Source organism: Trachurus trachurus, assembly GCF_905171665.1.
Source record: "Trachurus trachurus genome assembly, chromosome: 19".
Classification (NCBI taxonomy): Eukaryota; Metazoa; Chordata; class Actinopteri; order Carangiformes; family Carangidae; genus Trachurus; species Trachurus trachurus.
Genome location: NC_139913.1, coordinates 22,426,781 through 22,444,442, shown reverse-complemented (window position 1 = coordinate 22,444,442; position 17,662 = coordinate 22,426,781). Strand labels below are relative to the sequence as shown.

At 42.3% G+C, this 17,662-nt stretch overlaps 3 protein-coding genes across 3 annotated transcripts; 1 reads left to right on the top strand and 2 right to left on the bottom strand.

Moving 5' to 3' along the window:
• Positions 1-59: 59 nt before the first annotated feature.
• LOC311002465 (putative nuclease HARBI1) lies at positions 60-3,253 on the bottom strand. The gene is made up of 2 exons (XM_083993849.1): positions 2,474-3,253; positions 60-723 (listed from the first exon to the last, which is right to left on the bottom strand). The coding sequence occupies exons 1-2, from the start codon at positions 3,159-3,161 to the stop codon at positions 317-319; spliced, it is 1,095 nt and encodes a 364-aa protein (XP_083849975.1). The 5' UTR covers positions 3,162-3,253; the 3' UTR covers positions 60-316.
• A 1,016-nt stretch (positions 3,254-4,269) lies between these two features.
• pigp (phosphatidylinositol glycan anchor biosynthesis, class P) lies at positions 4,270-7,375 on the bottom strand. Its single transcript, XM_083993847.1, has 5 exons — positions 7,261-7,375; positions 6,948-7,038; positions 6,141-6,213; positions 5,886-6,004; positions 4,270-4,559 (listed from the first exon to the last, which is right to left on the bottom strand). Exons 2-5 carry the CDS (start codon positions 7,027-7,029, stop codon positions 4,444-4,446), a joined length of 390 nt encoding a protein of 129 aa, XP_083849973.1. The 5' UTR covers positions 7,030-7,038; positions 7,261-7,375; the 3' UTR covers positions 4,270-4,443.
• Positions 7,376-7,635: 260 nt separating this feature from the next.
• On the top strand, positions 7,636-11,724 carry rexo4 (REX4 homolog, 3'-5' exonuclease). The gene is made up of 8 exons (XM_083994746.1): positions 7,636-8,184; positions 8,296-8,624; positions 8,711-8,857; positions 9,906-10,099; positions 10,203-10,291; positions 10,382-10,456; positions 10,568-10,642; positions 10,819-11,724. The coding sequence occupies exons 1-8, from the start codon at positions 7,930-7,932 to the stop codon at positions 10,972-10,974; spliced, it is 1,320 nt and encodes a 439-aa protein (XP_083850872.1). The 5' UTR covers positions 7,636-7,929; the 3' UTR covers positions 10,975-11,724.
• Positions 11,725-17,662: the final 5,938 nt, after the last annotated feature.

The window sequence follows — 17,662 nt, the reverse complement described above, 5'->3', positions numbered from 1 at the left end:
ATGTTTGTATAAGAAATAAAATATTTTCTGTTAACAAAAATACCTGAAGGTTTTTTTTTTACCAGCTCTGCACATGTGGTAAAAAAAGAAAAAGAAAAGAAAAGAAAAAAAAGTGTGCTGTCACATTTACATGTTAGTGTCAAAACTGCACAGGAAAAGAGAAGCAGCTGGCGTCAAACCATGAAAAAAAATCCTGCGCTGTAGTCTGGGTTTTAGTTTCAGTGTTTCTTCATGTGTCAGTTTGTGAACGATCCTCTTTGCTTTCTAGAGCAGACCACACACCCACTCGGCTCACACGCTCTTTGCATTGTTGTTGTTACCCTGTGGGTTTCTGGCCACCGCTGACTGAGGTGAAGTGAGCGTCGATGAGTTTCTGCCTGGCTTTCAAGGCCTCTGCGTTGACATCAACAGGCGCTGCGTGCTGCTTTCCTGGGTGCAGGGGCTCAATTTTGCCCGCAACAGGCGGGGCAGGGACTGAAAACTTCTTTGCGATGTTGTGCAAAACGCTGCACGCCTTGATAATGTTCGACTTTTTGTTCAGAGCCGTTTCCTGCGCAAAACCCAGTTGCATAAGACACCTGAAACGCCTCTTCATGGAGCCGAGCGTCGTCCGCATGACATTGTGGATCTTTGTGTGGGCCTCATTGAAGCGGATCTCCTTTTCATTTGCGGGTGAGGACACAGGAGTCAACACATGCTTGCTTAAGCTGTAACCTTTCCCACCTTAAAGAGAGACACAAGACAATGCAGTTAATTCAACACCACAGAGGCAGAAACATTAAAATGATGATGAATGATAAGTTGCAGTATGGAGTGTGAGGGGTATGAACTGGCCCTGCAGTGTAGTCTGACAGAAACAGCAACTCCACTTTGACCAAACTGAAGTGTCACAGTTTCGGCCGAAATAGACAGTAAAGGATGTGCATCATTTCCTGAGAAAAAACTACTGCCTCTGAAAATGAATTCAAATAGACATTTATCATCTTAAATTAAGAGTAGAGGACACCAGAAACACGTTTTTATGAGTTTACTAAAGTTCAAAACTGATTTAAAAAATAATAATTTCAACTGTTGCACCAATGCAAGTAAACAGAGGAAGGATTGTGGTATTATTATGAGTATTGACGTTGCATAACACAATGTGATGTTTTTCAGAACATGTCAAAAGTTTGTTCTTGATTTTGGAAAATGAAGTTTGACTTTTTTTTTTTTTTAATAATATAACAATAATAAACTATACACATATTTGTTTTTTGTGAAATTTTAACCACGTCCCTCTCAGCAAGTTCAGTCTGCCGAGGAAGACTGACATATGACTGAAAGGTCCGGAAAGAGGCTAGTACTAAGTGGAATTTATGTATGCACGTTTAATGTGTGATAGATGTTTTGTATTTATTAGTTACTGGAGTAACCTGTGTGTGTGTGTGTGTGTTCTTGTACATACTACGTTGTGAGGACCAGAAAGAGTTTTTAACCAGTGAGGACATTTCTGGGAAGTGAGGACATTTTGGCCGGTCCTCACTTTTTCCAAGGGCTGTTTGAGCGTTAAAGGGATAGTTCACCCAAAATTCAAATTTCACTCATTATCTACTCACCCTCATGTCAACTAAGAGCTGTGAGAATTTTCAGAGTCCTCCGTGCCTTCTCTGAGTTACGGGGGGGGGGGGGGGGGGGGGGGTCCGCGCAGCAGTATTTGTCCATATAATGGTTGTCAATGGATACCAACTTTCTTCGTCCAAAAAGACACACCAAAAAACATCCAAATACCTCCATACTGCTCGTCTGTAATGTCCCTCTTGTATTGAAGCCCTGACATGAGAAATTGTTCCGCCGACACAGGCAGAGCAGTGAACTGAGACACTGGGAGCTTCCGCTACAAACAAGCTTAAAATATAGACTTATTTAGATTTTTTCTGAACAATTTCTTATGTCGGGGCTTCAATACAAGAGGGACATTACAGACGAGCTGTGTGGAGGTATTTGGATGTTTTTTGGTGTGTCTTTTTGGACGAAGAAAGTTGGTATCCATTGACAACCATTATATGGACAAATACTGCTGCACAGGAACGGAGGACTCTGAAAATTCTCACAGCTCTTAGTCGACATGAGGGTGAGTAGATAATGAGTGAAATTTGAATTTTGGGTGGACTATCCCTTTAAGACTTTAGGTTATATTAGGTTTAAGTTAGGTTAAGAGTAATGGTTAAGGTTAGGCATTTGTTTTGGATGGTTAAGGAAGGTTAGAGTAAGGGGCTAGAGAATAGGTACATTATGTCAATGAGTGTCCTCACAAAGATAGCATTACAAGGATGTGTGTGTGTGTATATTCATGGGGTTTGCATAGATAGAAATTCAGCACAAACACATGTTGCCTCTGGTCAAGTGTCATAGACTTCCTCTCATTTTTTTTTTGCATATGATAACCGATGATAACCCACTCCCCTCCCCTCCCCTCCCTTCCCCTTCCTCTTACCAATAACCCAATATGCTCCGTGCAAGTCATTCTCCATCTCCCTCCCTTTCCACGACGTCTCCCACATCTCCTGCTCCTTGGTGCTGCCCACACAGCAGTGCTCAACACTCAGTATGTTCCCGTCGGAGTCGCATATGATCTGGCTGACGGCCGACGTGTAGCCCAGGGTGTTGACGAAGGACCTGAAGGTGTTCTTCTCGTAGGGGGAAGCCCTGATCCTGAAGTGGGCCGGGGCCAGGATGCCCAGCACCCGGGGGATCCCGCACAGCCCCTCGATCTTGGCGGCTACGTTGGCTCTGCAGTCCTGTCTCAGCGGGAAGGAGATGAACTGGTCGCACATCTCCGCCACCACCTCGGACACCGTGCTGATGACCACCACGGCGTAGTCCATCTCGCTCAGGTTGAGTCTCTGCAGCACCATCGTGGACGCGACGCCGTGCGCGTAATAGCTGAGCGCCACCATGACCATCGCATCCACCGGCAGCTCGTGTTTCTCCCTGACCTCCGCCTTCATGCGGACGCGTACGGCGTCAGCGATGAAGTGGATGCAGGGTCTGGTGAGGTGGAACATCTGGAACAGTTCTTCATCGCCGTAGTCGTCGAAGCAGCTCCGAGCAGCCACATCTGCAGCGTCGCGTCCCAGCAGTTCCTCCTGCACCGCCAGCCACACCGGCAGAGAGAAGGCCATGCTGTTAAGTTAAATAAACACACCGACAACTGTGGCCGAGTTTAACTGCAAGAATAACACACTAGGATGATAACAACACATGAGAAAACATGGCGAGTGCCATGGAAGCACGGTCTTCTTCTGGTTGTTGTGTTTTGGTGCAGGCAGATCATATGCGGTATCGCCACCTAGTGGACAGGGATTAAAAAAAGAAAGAGGAGAAAAAAAAGAACAAACCACCTATAATCTGATGTCATTTCACTGAGGAGTACCTGGTGAAACCACAGTGCAAAATACATCAAAACCCCCGCTGAGTTCATAGATTTAATCTCTACATTGTGGTTGGATTATCAAACACCTCACTTAGGTGCATTATCTACTGGATCAGGTGAACTCTGTGTTACCTCCTTCAACTCTACCACAGCATTACACAGCTTCCCCTTTGGGTTGACTGACGTAGGTTACTTTTACAACATCAGCCCCCTCTTGACCTTACAGTCCATCATGTCACAATGTCATGTTGCTGCTAGCTAACCCTAACCCAACCACATTCCTTTGCCATACCTAACCCGTAATGACTTTAAAGCCAATCCATTTTGTTTTCTCTACTTAAACTCGAGGTTTCATTCATTTTAATCCATCCCAGACACATCTTTTGTTAAATGAACAAGTTCTAAAGGCTGTCCTAAAACACTGATGGTGTGCTTTATTTCTTAAATCTTTCCTTTTCTCTCTCTCTCTCATTGTTCAGCACGAGTGGGTTGCCTGGAACGCTACAAAGTCGTAAGTTGTGACTTGAAGCTGTAATTTATGATTTCAAAAGCCTGCCTGGAACGCAGCATTAGCGAAAACCACCGGATCACTCACTTCTGCTTTAACCAACCCCTTTCCCTTTTTGACCTCGACATAAGAGCCTTGCACTTGTGGAAATTGGTAAAATTTATGAAAGATATTATAGCTTTATTATTTGAAGTAATGATAATACTCATATCAAATGTGAAGTCATTACAAAACCAAATATATATTAAAAAATGTAATTTATTGAAAATAAATCATACATTGACTCTGACAACTGTGATATTGGGGTAAATCACATTAGCATTAACACACACGCACACAATAATTTATCTCAATACAGAAGTGTAAATAAACTAATTAAGTTCACCTTTACCCCATGTTGCATTTCCCTTCCCTTCCCGCACACAACCCTTCATTTTGACACAGTGAGTAAACAGTGACACTACAATAAATCCTCCGCAGCTTCACCTCTGTTCCACCTCCAGCCAAAATCAGTTCCTGTTTCTTATCTTTCGGGAGACAAGTAGAACATTCTGTTGACCTCACTAATGGAGACATCCTTCAGCCTGGGTATCCCCCCCTCGCGGTAGCCATCTGTCCTCTGGCCTTGAGCGTATACATCTGTGACACAAAGGAGACATTCAGGGGTGGAAGCATGCCGGATGTTACAGAGACACAGAGAGAGAAAGATGTGTTGGAGTTGAACCCTACAGTGTTGTCAATATTAGTGGCTATTATGATGCAGATCTCACTAAATCTGAATTTCTGAACACAGTTGCCTTGTCATCTAAAGGATGGGTCACAGTTCTCCATTTTCTCAGCAGCTACACCTGTTTGGTGTCAGCAGTATTATAATGTCTAGCTCCTACTGTGCAGCCATTGAATCCATCCTTAGTTACGGTATTACTTCCTGGTTCGGAAACCTCACTGTCAAATCCAAATCTCAAATACTCAGTCTGGTGAAGACAGCTGGCAAAACTATGGGTTCCAATGTACCTGCCACTCCTCAAGATCAGTTTGAGCTGGCCACCATCAGGCAGGCTCATTCTACCATATCAGACAGCATGCACGCACTTTACTACAGTATGTACTACAGGGTCAGGTACAGGGTCCCTCTGTGCAGGCACAACCGCCTCAAACATTCACTTGTACCGACATCCATAAGGCTAATTAAAGATCCCATATTATACTCTTTTTACTCAATTTCACTCAGCTGTCAGACATCCAACTAAACTGTATTTGAAATGTATTGCCCCAAACTGATCCGTGGTCCTGAATGTCGGCTGTCTAAAAGTCGCTCAAATGAGCTCTACTGAGAACAAGCTGTTTCTGTGCCTGCACCTTTAAGTAACATGGTTACTGTACAAGGCAAAGATTATTACCACTTTATGACTTAAAATTGGTCGGTATTTCATCAATTTAGCTCAGGAGTTTCTTGCTGTGCCCTGCAGCCATAGAAATAGACGTGGTAGGAGTGTTCTCGCGCTGAGGGGCCGGCCTCACTCCTGTCGTGACATCACCACAGGAGCTGAGTCTGAACAGCCTGTTGGAGCGCCGTTTTACCAGTCAGTGGGCTGCAGAGTCGATGCAGGACCCGTTTGCTTTCCTCATTCTAGGAGTTGGTAGGCTCAGGGAGGATCAGTTTATGTATGTAGAGACCAGAAAAAAACTGTTTTTCATAATATGGGACCTTTAATGAGCAGCTAGGGGGAGGGCATGATAACAGTTGTGTATGAATGTATCTGCACTTTGTTTGTACGTGTGTACTTTTTAACTGATGTCTGCTTCAATGGCACACTGCACTTTATGATGATGTTTTTATGTTATGTGTTGTTATGTTTGTAATGATTGTACCAGCAGCACAGCTCTTTATCCAAACCAAATTTCTCCCACGGGAGACAAATAAAGTTGACTTTGACTTTGAGTTATCATAGGAAACATCCTCACCTGTGATGTTGTGCACAGAGTCGAGTGGTGCCGTGTTGTTCATGTTCACTCCAAACAGCATCAGCGCAATTAGTGTTAAAGCCACCAGCAGATAGATCGGCACGGCAAGAGCCCAATATCTACACAAGACACAATGTTTCAGTGAATGGATCATAAAACCCAGTGCGGTGCATGTGTGTCCTAAGGCATGTTTTACTGTAAAGAGGGGTTACTGAATACTGTAACTTATTTCTGGTTTGGAAGGTTTTTAATTACTTCTGAGGCCAATAAGTGAGTCCTATTGAATGAAGCCACTCCTCTGGTATGAAAGCCCACAGGCAATACAGACCTGCGGAGAAAAGAAAACAGGTTACAAGTCACATTGCAGCCAGGGTTGATTTTGTTTCAATATCTAGTTACAAAACATAAGCATGGATTTCACTATACTGTATATAATAATAAATGATTAGGCTATACCTGCAGCAAATAATGTGAATATAGCCTAGTCTACTATGAATGAATTGAATGAATTTATATTTATTAACGTGTCGTGCACCAATTAAGGCGCCCAGCCTATAAGGGCTTACAAGACACAATATCATCACATCCAGACACCAAACAAAATAATCAGAGCAAAACCAAACAAAAACAAACAAAAACAAAAACAGAAACCACATGGAGTTCACATAAATAATTCACCTCTTCTTTTTGACCAGGCATTTTTCATGAAAGTAGCTATAGTAAAGACTTCTTTTCTGAAGAACCATTCCAACTTTACCTCATCATCAACCCAAAACAACTCCGGTTTCACATTTTGCATTTTCTGAAACAAAAACTGCCTGGCTTCGTCATATAACGGACAATGAAACACAAAATGCAGTTCATCCTCAATTACATTTAAATTACATAATGTGCATAGTCTTTCATCCTCAGGTACTGAGTTAAACCGACCAACTTCTATTGCCAGAGGGAGAATCCCAGCCCTCTATGTACTATGTGTGTGAGTTATTTTATTTCATCGGCAATACAAAAAAAATATACCCACAACATGACCCAGGAAACCAGAAACATTATTATACTCACAGAAGCCAAACTGGGAACCAAGATAAAGAACAAAGCCATAAATTGCTCTCTCAGGCAGAGGAGAGGGAGAGTTTACCACCATGATCTGAAGCTACAACAACAGAAAGGGACAATACACAACTTCAGTTTTAGCCATTCAACATTTCATATATTTTTCTCAATCACCTCCAGTTAAAACGTTACCACATATTTTAGTATAACGAACTAAACTAAAACTGGGACTTGCATAGTTGGGTGTCCTCGAAACGACAGTACGTATGTAAAGATACTCAATAAAACCTAAACTAAAACATTTGCCAATCGACATATTTACCTAAATCCAGGATTCTCTCTCTTTACAAAACAATTTCTGACAGAAACCACCTGTCAAACATCCACACCATCGTTGACTAAAATGATCGTCGATCAATTACCTTCCCTACACATTGTCCCCCGTCATAATCGGAACGATGTGAAACAGTCGCCATAGACGGTGTTCCGCATTTTGAGTAAAAAACAAAAAATAAACGACACCATATCGCTATTTAATGGTGCTAACATACATTGAAAAATTATGAATGAATATGGGCTTTAAAAAAACCACCGTAGCTGTTGTATTGTTCAGCTGTGTTTGTTTGTAAATCGCCAGAGGCGCTTATGTTGCGACCCGGCCACATTTAGATGTTGCACACCCCCGGAAATACACAGTCCAGCATGGTTTTTAGAGCATTTCTAGCACTGGAAGGAAACTGCAGAGCACATTTACCAGTAGTTTGAGAAAATATCGGATAAATTCCTCCTGGTCGGTGCCGCCACACGGTGATTTATCTGTGGGGAAGCATTTCATGGTGAGACAGCGTCGAGCGTTACTTTTTAAACGGTTGTCTGTCAAACTAGTGACGCAGCGGTGACCAGCGTGGCTCAGAACGGTAAACAGACTTCACACACTGCGAGGATAAAATACACAAAATAATAAGAAAATATTTCACCAAAAGTGGCTATAATGTCGAAGGTGAGCGCAAAGAAGAAAGGTGCTCCAGCGAAAACGCAGCAGTCCACATCTGTTAAGAACAACACCGTGAAAAAGAAAAAGAAATTCTGGTTTGATACGAAGAAAAAGCGCCCACCTCCTAATAACCAAGGTAAAGCACATCCTCCTAAAGCTGCACATCCTCCAAAAGGTGCAAATCCCCCAAAAGGTGCAAATCCTCCAAAAGATGCCCAACAGTACTCTGCCAACTGGAAAATATTACAAGAGGTAAGAGTTGTGTCTCTGTGTGAGTAAGAAGTAAATATAATGATTTATGAGTTGTTTTATCACTCTAGATTTTTTCTGATGAATGTGCACCATTTTGCGTGTCTTCCACAGATGTTGAAAGCCAGTCAGCCAGAGAAGCCCAAGCTGCCAGAAAATCAGAATGGTGTCCTGCCAAAAAAGGAGACCAAAGAAAATATTTCAAAAAATATTCCCAAGAACGATACAGATCCCAGGCAGAAAAGCGCTGGGAAAAAAGCGAAGACAACGACCGTGTCTGTCAGTGCCGTCCCCAAGGATGCTTGTGGGAAATCGAAAGTCCCGGCTGATTCACAGACCGGACAGTCTACGGCTCCGAAAAGGAAAAGCACCAGTGGGAAGTCAAACAGCGAACAAGCAGCCAAGAAACAAAAGTCTGTGCCTGAGGAGACGAAACCCTCAGAGTGAGTATACGGCACTAACCCATCTGCTGTCATTGGGTGGAGAAAATGTTTGGCTGCTTATTTAATCCTGTTCTTTACTCTTGTAGAGACGACCTCTGGTTTGATGACGTAGACCCTGACGACATCGAGGCGACGATAGGAGCAGAGGCAGCAGACATCATGAGGAAGAAGCAGGGAATTAAGAAGAGCAACGATGCAGAGAGCGTCCTGGTCAAGGAGAAAGCCTTCGAGGGGTGAGTAATGACCTCACAGATTTGCTTCAAAATATGAATGCAACAAGGTAGGACATGTTGACACACTGTCAATAAACCCCAGAAACATTCAGGTCTCGTAGGAATCAGAATCCTTTCATTCACAATGAATGTGAATTCACACAACTCGTTGCAGACATAAACAGACAGCATCTTTGCAGTGGGAACATTTAATCATCAACTGATGCATCCAGTATGAGCTGAATGCAGCCATGGCTCCACTTTGGCTGCAGTTTTCTCCAAATAAGGATGCTGCTTTTAAGAACCAAACTGAAATTTCCTCTTGCAGTTTTCACATTAATTCCAAATATTAGGTTAATGTTTCCTCAGTGGTTCCATGTCTTGTTCATGACCATTAATATGAACTTATTGTCTAACCATATACAAGTCACCTTACAAGCTTTATGTCAGTGATATGATGACTACATATGAGAGTGTGTGTTGTGCCACCCTGGGAATAAGCAGTAAAATCTGTACTTGCAATATTGTGATATCATTATATATTGTGACATTGTAGTGTGTTTGCTGGGAAGACAAATAAAAAAACAGATTATGGATAAGATAACTAGACCAGTCCAGTCCATGAAATAAATTATAATCAAACCAAGGAACGTCATCACACTGATGCAAAAAAAAACCAAAACAAAGCAACCTAAATCTAATATTGCCAAAAGGTTTGGTACATCTGAAACAGAGGCTTTCACTGGGAAAAGTCAGCCTAATACTTAAAGAAAAGTGCAAATAATCTTGTTTGCTGATGGTTATACTTTTATTTATAACAGTGCTGGGCAGTACAAGTCTCCCTCCACAGTAAAACTTATTGATGTCTAAAACACCAAAACATGCTATGGGAAATTATTAACAGTTAAAATAAATCATGCAAAACACAACAGACGTGAATAAAAAATTATTTAAACAGATGTAACTAAAAGCATAGAGAGGGTTTCTTCCCAGCTTTAACTCCTCAGATTGGTTCACATCATGATGACTCTCTTCTTTTATCACCTCTGTCGCCGTTCGCCAACGTCAGTCTCACCAGAGCTGTGGCCATTGATTGTGAGATGGTGGGAGTGGGTCCGGACGGAGAAGACAGCATCTTGGCGCGCGTGTCTCTCGTGAACCAGTTTGGGAAATGCATCTATGACAAATACGTTAAACCTACAGAGAAGGTGACAGACTACAGGACAGCCGTCAGTGGCATCCGGCCAGAGGATATCAAAGATGGTGAGTCACAAAAGTCATTGTAATAAGCAATAAGCAAGGGTATGGGAAACTTCTCCATTTACTGTTGTAAGATAATTTATTGTCCATGTTTGCCTCGATGCAGGAGAGAATGTTAAGACTGTGCAGAGAGAGGTAGCTGAGATCCTGCAGGGCAGAATAGTGGTTGGACACGCCATCCACAATGACTTAAAGGTAGGCTGGATGTAATATTTGCAAAGACAACTAATGCTGTATTTTTCAAAATAAATGTCAGAGTTGTAAGCAAGTCTCGTCCTGTTTCAGATTTTACTCTTGGATCATCCAAAAAAGAAAATCCGTGACACTCAGAAGTACAAACCCTTTAAGAAGGCTGTCAAGGTAATAATATGACACATGAGTTTACAAACTTCATGAATGTGACTGCTCAGAACCCCATGAATCCAGCTCCATGTCCTTGACCAATCTTTTTTTTTCAATCTTTTCTTCCAGAGTGGTCGACCCGCTCTGAGAGTCCTCTGTAGAGAAATACTCAATGTGAAGGTGCAGCAGGGTGAACATTCATCCGTAAGTGCTCAACACATCAAACACAATTCTCACTTATGGTGTTCAACACAGTTCAATTCACCTTTCAATTACGGTAACATAAAGTAGCATGATCATGGTCCTTCAGATAACGATGAGAAATACAGAACATTGTTGCTAAATGGATCTCTTATCCTCTTCCTTCCGCTCTTCTCCAGGTCCAAGATGCACAGGCCACCATGAGGCTGTACACATTAGTGAAAAAACATTGGGAAGCAGAGATTAAAGCCAGTAAGACAAACAAAGACTCAGAAAAGAAGCAGAGAAAACCCAAATTGCCCAAGAACAAACACAAGAAACCCATGGGATTATAAATTCAAAATCAATCAGCAAGAGACAGATCACCTCTGGATCGGAGCAGACCATCAGGTGTCGGGTTTTGTTTTTGGAAAACAAACAAAACCACATACACATTTTTGAAAATAACAGATGTGGAACTTTCGTATTGGTATAAAGGTTTGATGCTCATGAAGATCATAAGATCCCCCCCCCCCCCGTTCCTGAAAGTAATGAAAAACAAACCATTAAGGAAACCGATGAAAAGGAGGATTTCTGTATCACCCTGTTTTGTTTTTCCAAAACAGTTTTTCACAGTCGGTGAACCTCAGTTCCAGGAAAGATTTGGCTGCTTTCGTAAGACCCAGGATTGATTTAGCCAAGTATCTCAGACTTGTAAGATGCCTGAGGTACTTGGGGAGTCAAACATCTGCAGGAGCGTGGACCCTTTGTTCAGCTGGACCTTTCATCCATTTCTGCCGGTCATATTTCCAAACGACATTTCCCGAAATGTCTTTCCCAGGTCATTTGTGGGTGTCCTTTACAGAGTGCCACTGCACAAGAAGTCTGGTGTTACACAACTCAGTGGTGTATTGTTTTTCTCATTATGGTTTTAAGATTTATAAATGGTTTAGACCTTTGGTCTCTTGACTGTAATACTTTGGATCCTGTTTGCCTTAAAAGTCGGAGTATAAGTATGAATAAAATGTAAGAATTCCTTAGCTATGTTGCATTAATCATTGATAAAGGCTTGTCCTCATATTTTGTCAGTAACGTCAAGAAACAGGTGGTCGACTCTTCAATTTGACTCCATGAAATCTGGTTCTTAGACATTTCTCAGGTTCCTCCTGATCTGATCCAACACAATGGCCAAGATCAAGAAGTTGTGAAGCACAGAAACGACCCTCAGCTCTCTCGTGTTATGACAGACATTGTCACGTTACCTCAGATGCACCTGTAGAAATCTGACTTTTTTTTCCTGGTTTTGCATTATGACTACATTTTCACCAAATTGCATCATGTGTTTGCATTTTTCCTGAATGTCTTTTCAAGCTTCTCAACAGACAGTTGAGGATCATACTGCAGTGACTTGTTTTTGCTCTTTAGATCATGGCCCCGGTGTGTGTGTTTGTGTGTGTGTGTTTGTGACAGAGTGAAGGATTTAGGCTCCCTCTGTGCACAGTATGTCAGCGTGATTTGCTGTCCATGTTTGATGGAAAGTGTCCCCCCCTCAGTGTAGAAATGAAACCTGCACCCTTGGTTTGAAGAGTTCAGGTCCTCAGTTCTAAATTATGGAGTCAGATCAGATTGTGGAGGCCACAGAAGGATGAAAACTTTATTTATCGTTCCAAGACAAACAGAAAGGATGAACTGTCCTTCCTTTTGCTTTGAATACAAGCATATTTTGAAGTGTGGCTTTGATTTCAGGGACAAACTGCTGAGTGTCTGGTTATCCCTTCAATATTATTGCTCATGAAGCATCTTAAACAAAGCTGAACTTGAACCAAGATTCAAGTACAGTGTTATCTTATCACAATCTCGGCCAGGGCCTCAAATTTGATGTGGCTTTATTTAGATTTTTTTTTTTTGGCCTTAGTCATGGTGCTATTGTTGAGGATTTAGGCTCCTTGTTTGCCAACAGTATGTCAGTGTGATTTGCTGCCCAGAAGCTGATGCACATTGTGCCCCATATTGCTAAAACGAAGCCGACGCCCTTGGTCCGCAGCCTCCAGGCTCTAAATTAGGCTCTGGATGGAGCTGGGTCAGATGCTGTGAAGGCCTCTGGCAGATGAAAAGCAGAGCAGCAGAGCAGCAGACCCCAGTGTTTGAATATGAATTTGAATACTGGGACTGACTCATATGCTGAGACAAGACGTTTCCTTGTCCCCTTTTGTTTTCTAGAAGATACTGGAAAACAGAATGCTATTTTGGTTGTAGTGCAACAGAACAGCAGAGATTATTTTTCACCGGATTTTCCGTGTGTGCATAGTTGAATTATAATAGTCGGGGAGCCACAGGCTCAAAAGCTCAAGGAAATGGGTTGAACCTGACATCGTCCGTTATACTTTTTATTTGTGTTTTTTCTGTTAAATTTGACACTAAGGAACAATAATTGAGGGGTCTGCTCTGCCGGAAATATCGCGAAAAAAAATTGTGGCCATTTCACTGTATGCACCCTTTATTTTTCGACAGGAAATTGTAAAAAATGATTTTTTTCTTCAAATCCTCAGTAGCCTGGGTAGGCTGTCAATTAATGCATTTCAGATACACAGAACACATGTGGTGACAACATCCACTGAAAAAATAACTCTTAAAACACATTTCTACATGATTTTGTATCAATTTTATGGAAAAAAATTAGGCGTTTTCTCACTTTTTCCCAATATTTTCATCTTTACTTCATTGGCAATCAACTATGGGTCCAGGTTATGACATCAGTCAATGTGTCATCATTTTCAGCAAACAGTATACTCATTCCAGTGAAAAAATTATAAAAATCCAACCAAAATCATTGGTTCTATGATAATTTCACTACTAGCTGGCGATCAACAGGCTCAGAGCCTCAATGGAATTTTAGGCTAGGCCTACTCTCGAAATTCCAAAAGACATACTGGATGTTTAGCATCATGGTACACTCACAAACACCAGCTTAGTATTTGAATGAGTTTGAAACAACCAACAGTTACCAGTGTTTCTAGTTTAGCTGTTAGTTGAAATTCAACTCCCGTGGGAAACCCCCTAAAAAAAGTAGTTGGGGTAGTTACCTGTAACCAGACTTTCAAAAATTCCGAAATTTTTAATTTGGCCTTAAGTAAGTTGTGAGGGGTCAAACTAGGGGTTTTTCACGATTCTGAGTTGATTGCAAGCATTAGCTTTTCATCCAAAACACTCCTTGGTGTAAAAAAAAAAAAAAAAAAACAGCCACACCCACTTTTCCTGTTCATCGGAAAGGAACAACCCCCTCCCCCCACCAATAGAATGTATTAGAAGTTATTCCGTAGCATGACACAGGTTGTCTGTCACATATCACTACTAAATACTCAATATAATATAACTTATATTCTACCCTTTTTTCTTTGTAGGACATTATACAGACCCTCCAGGATTTTGCAATGTCGCAAAATTTATTAAAAAATTACAATAGGCTAAATGTAATTTATTACATGGATCGGTAGCAAGTGAATGAAAGAGAAAAGACACTGGACATGCACTGGATTTCACATACCAGCAAAAACTGAAACAAGTTTGCTAGAAATGAAGAGAGGACACAAAAAACACATAGTGCTGTCAGGTACCAGCTTTTGTTGTGGGGTGTATACATCTTTGCATCAACTAATAGAGTGCTAAAGATTTTGTAATCTAAGTAATGTTATTAACCTTACTTTAATGTTATGAGTTAAAAACTCATAACATGTGTGCTGATGTATGTTGAGCACTGTACAGATATCTCCAGGACCCTCAACCTCAACCCTCAAGCTTGTGTTTGTCCTGTTTGTCGCCTCCTTCTACGATTTTCCACAAGTTGCCACACGAGTTTACCCGAGCCAGGAAAACAAATTTGATTGGTCGTTATTGAGCGGGCGGGATATTCAATGTTTGGGGCGAGACCGAGCTCGGTGTGTGTGTGTTGTCTCAGACGTTTGATTGACGGATAATGGATCCAATATCAGTGGCTGATGAATCGTGAGCAGCGTGACGCATAACCCGTGTGTCTGCATTATCCAATGCTGAAAAAAACTACCACACTTTCATCCCAGATTTTCTCGAAAATAGAATTTTGCACAAAGTTTGGGCTACATCGTCTGATAGATGAGTTATTACACTAATGTTAAGACCCACAGTGGGCTCAAATTAATTTTTCTTTTCTGTACAGCTTTAAGGCCTATTTTGTGACTTAGAAATGGGACACCCCTTAAATGCCGATACCCCTAAAATAAGAAAATAAATGTTATGTAACAATGAGGTAAATACTCCATAAAATGGCCCTAGACTTAGATAATACAATGGTTTTCGTAATATTCATATCTCTATTAACAAAGAAAATACTGCATTCTGGATAGCCCTTGCTCCCAAGGGTGGTGTCGGAAAATCTCAATATTGAGGGCTATACAGCCCTTAAACTTGCACTTAATTTTTCTGAGAATCAGGACAGCACTAGCACTAGCAGGGGCGCACATTTTTGTGATTGAGGGTTAAGATTGAGGGTATAGGAATAGATTTAGTGATGAGGAAAGTCACTGTCAGCTACACATCTGTCAGCAGGTCAGCTCCATGCAGGCCACTGCACAAACTTTATTTTGTAATGTAAACAGTGACATGCCAGGTAGAAGAACTGTAAAACACCTGGGGCTGGCAATCCAGTAAAGAGCAACATTGACTCCTGACATATGAGCAGCACACATGTCCAGAACAGGAATATGATTTTGAACAGCTAGCATACAATCTTCTCAATAAAAATAAAATGTGAATATATTGAATGAAAATAATATTAACTACGTTCTTTCATTAATGATGCCTTCAAGCAAAATGAGAATATCAGATATGATAAAGCTGGTGAAACCTTATTGTGATTCCAGAAAAAGATATTATTATTATTAAAATAAGGTGATGTTAAAATGGTGTTAAAAATAAACAACAATAACACAGATGCACCGTGCCGTGTCACAGCCTCTCGCCGCAGAATGTGATGGTCTCTCGGCCAAAGCAGGTCGGGAACACCGGTCCCACCGGTGGTCGCGGTCCTTCTGTGGTACGGGTCGGTGGTGCCGGCCTGCTTTGGCCGAGAGACCATCACATTTTACCGCGGGAGGACACGGTGTTGCTCGAGATGAAGACCGGGCAGGACTGTCGGCTGAGAGCTTCCTGTTTCGGCTCCGAGCTGCTGGAGCAGTGGCGTGCACAAGGGCAGGGGCGAAAAGGAAAAAAAAGGGCACATAATAGCGCGTCCTCACCACTGAAGAAGGCACTTTAGCAGACGTTTTGGCTCCTAGAGGGCACTTTAGCACACGTTTTGGCTGCCATGAGGGCACTTTAGCACGCGTTTTGGCTCCCATGAGGGCACTTTAGCACGCATTTTGGCTCCTAGAGGGCACTTCAGCACACGTTTTGGCTCCTAGAGGGCACTTTCGCACATGTTTTGGCTCCTAGAGGGCACTTAAGTGTGCGTTTTTGGCTCCCAAGAGGGCACTTTAGCACATGTTTCGGCTCCAAGAGGGCACTTTAGCACATGTTTCGGCTGCCATAAGGGCACTTTAGCACGCGTTTTGGCTCCTAGAGGGTACTTGAGCACACGTTTTGGCTGCCATGAGGGCACTTAAGTGTGCGTTTTGGCTCCTAGAGGGCACTTAAGTGTGCGTTTTTGGCCCCCATGAGGGCACTTTAGCATGTTTTGACCCCCATGAGGGCACTTTAGCACATGCTTTGGCTGCCATAAGGGCACTTTAGCACGCGTTTTGGCTCCTAGAGGGTACTTGAGCACACGTTTTGGCTGCCATGAGGGCACTTAAGCACGCGTTTTGGCTCCTAGAGGGCACTTAAGTGTGCATTTTTGGCTCCCAAGAGGGCACTTTAGCACACGTTTTGGCTCCTAGAGGGCACTTAAGCACGCGTTTTGGCTCCTAGAGGGCACTTTAGCACACGTTTTGGCTCCTAGAGGGCACTTCAGTGTGCGTTTTTGGCTCCCAAGAGGGCACTTTAGCACACGTTTTGGCTCCTAGTGGGCACTTTAGCACATGTTTTAGCTGCCATGAGGGCACTTTAGCACGCGTTTTGGCTCCTAGAGGGTACTTGAGCACACGTTTTGGCTCCTAGTGGGCACTTTAGCACATGTTTTGGCTGCCATGAGCGCACTTGAGAACGCGTTTTGTCTCCTAGAGGGCACGTAAAATTAGTTTTTTGGCACACAACACATGGGAACGAAAAACGTAAAATTACGTGGTTGGCACTCAATGAGTTAAATGTTTGGAAGGAACCTGTACCTGTGTCAACTAACAATTAAGCTAAGTTGACAATAGGTTTCTTATGCATGTTATTAAAGCAGAAGTAAGTGATATATTTGTGTTAATATAAGTCTTAAATAGTTAAATCTTCCGACAGCAATCACTTCTATAGAGTGTTTGGTCTGAAACACGGGTCTCTCAGTCACTCTGCTCTGCTCTGAGCCGAGGAGAAAACATATCCTACAGTTTTTATCCAATGAGGAGAGAGAACGGCATGCAGGGCTGTGTGTGCAGCCAAGGGACGCCGTGAATGTGGTGACGTAGGGATGAGGACTGTTATGGTGCGTTCAAGGCAGCTCGTAACAGTTCGATCTGGTACGACTTCACGGGTCAGAAGTTACGAGTGGCCGTTATAGTGACTTTCACCGGTAAAACAGGTCGGAAAAACGCGAGTGGGTTGCCTGGAACGCTACAAAGTCGTAAGTTGTGACTTGAAGCTGTAATTTACGGTTTCAAAAACCTGCCTGGAACGCAGCATTGGCCAAAACGACCGGATCGCTTACTTCTGCTTTAATGTAGTGGCATGAAAAACATCAAGTTCTTCAAAAAAGATGTAGATAATATTAATGTATCAGACGTAAAAAGTTGTATATTGTCAACCAACTAACTACCACTAAGCAACATTTAGGCCTATTTACCATGGCAAATAATAAAAAAAGAAACCAATAAAGCAACTTTTTAATTTACATGTACAGTATACCCAGCAGTGAGATGTGTGTGTGCATTT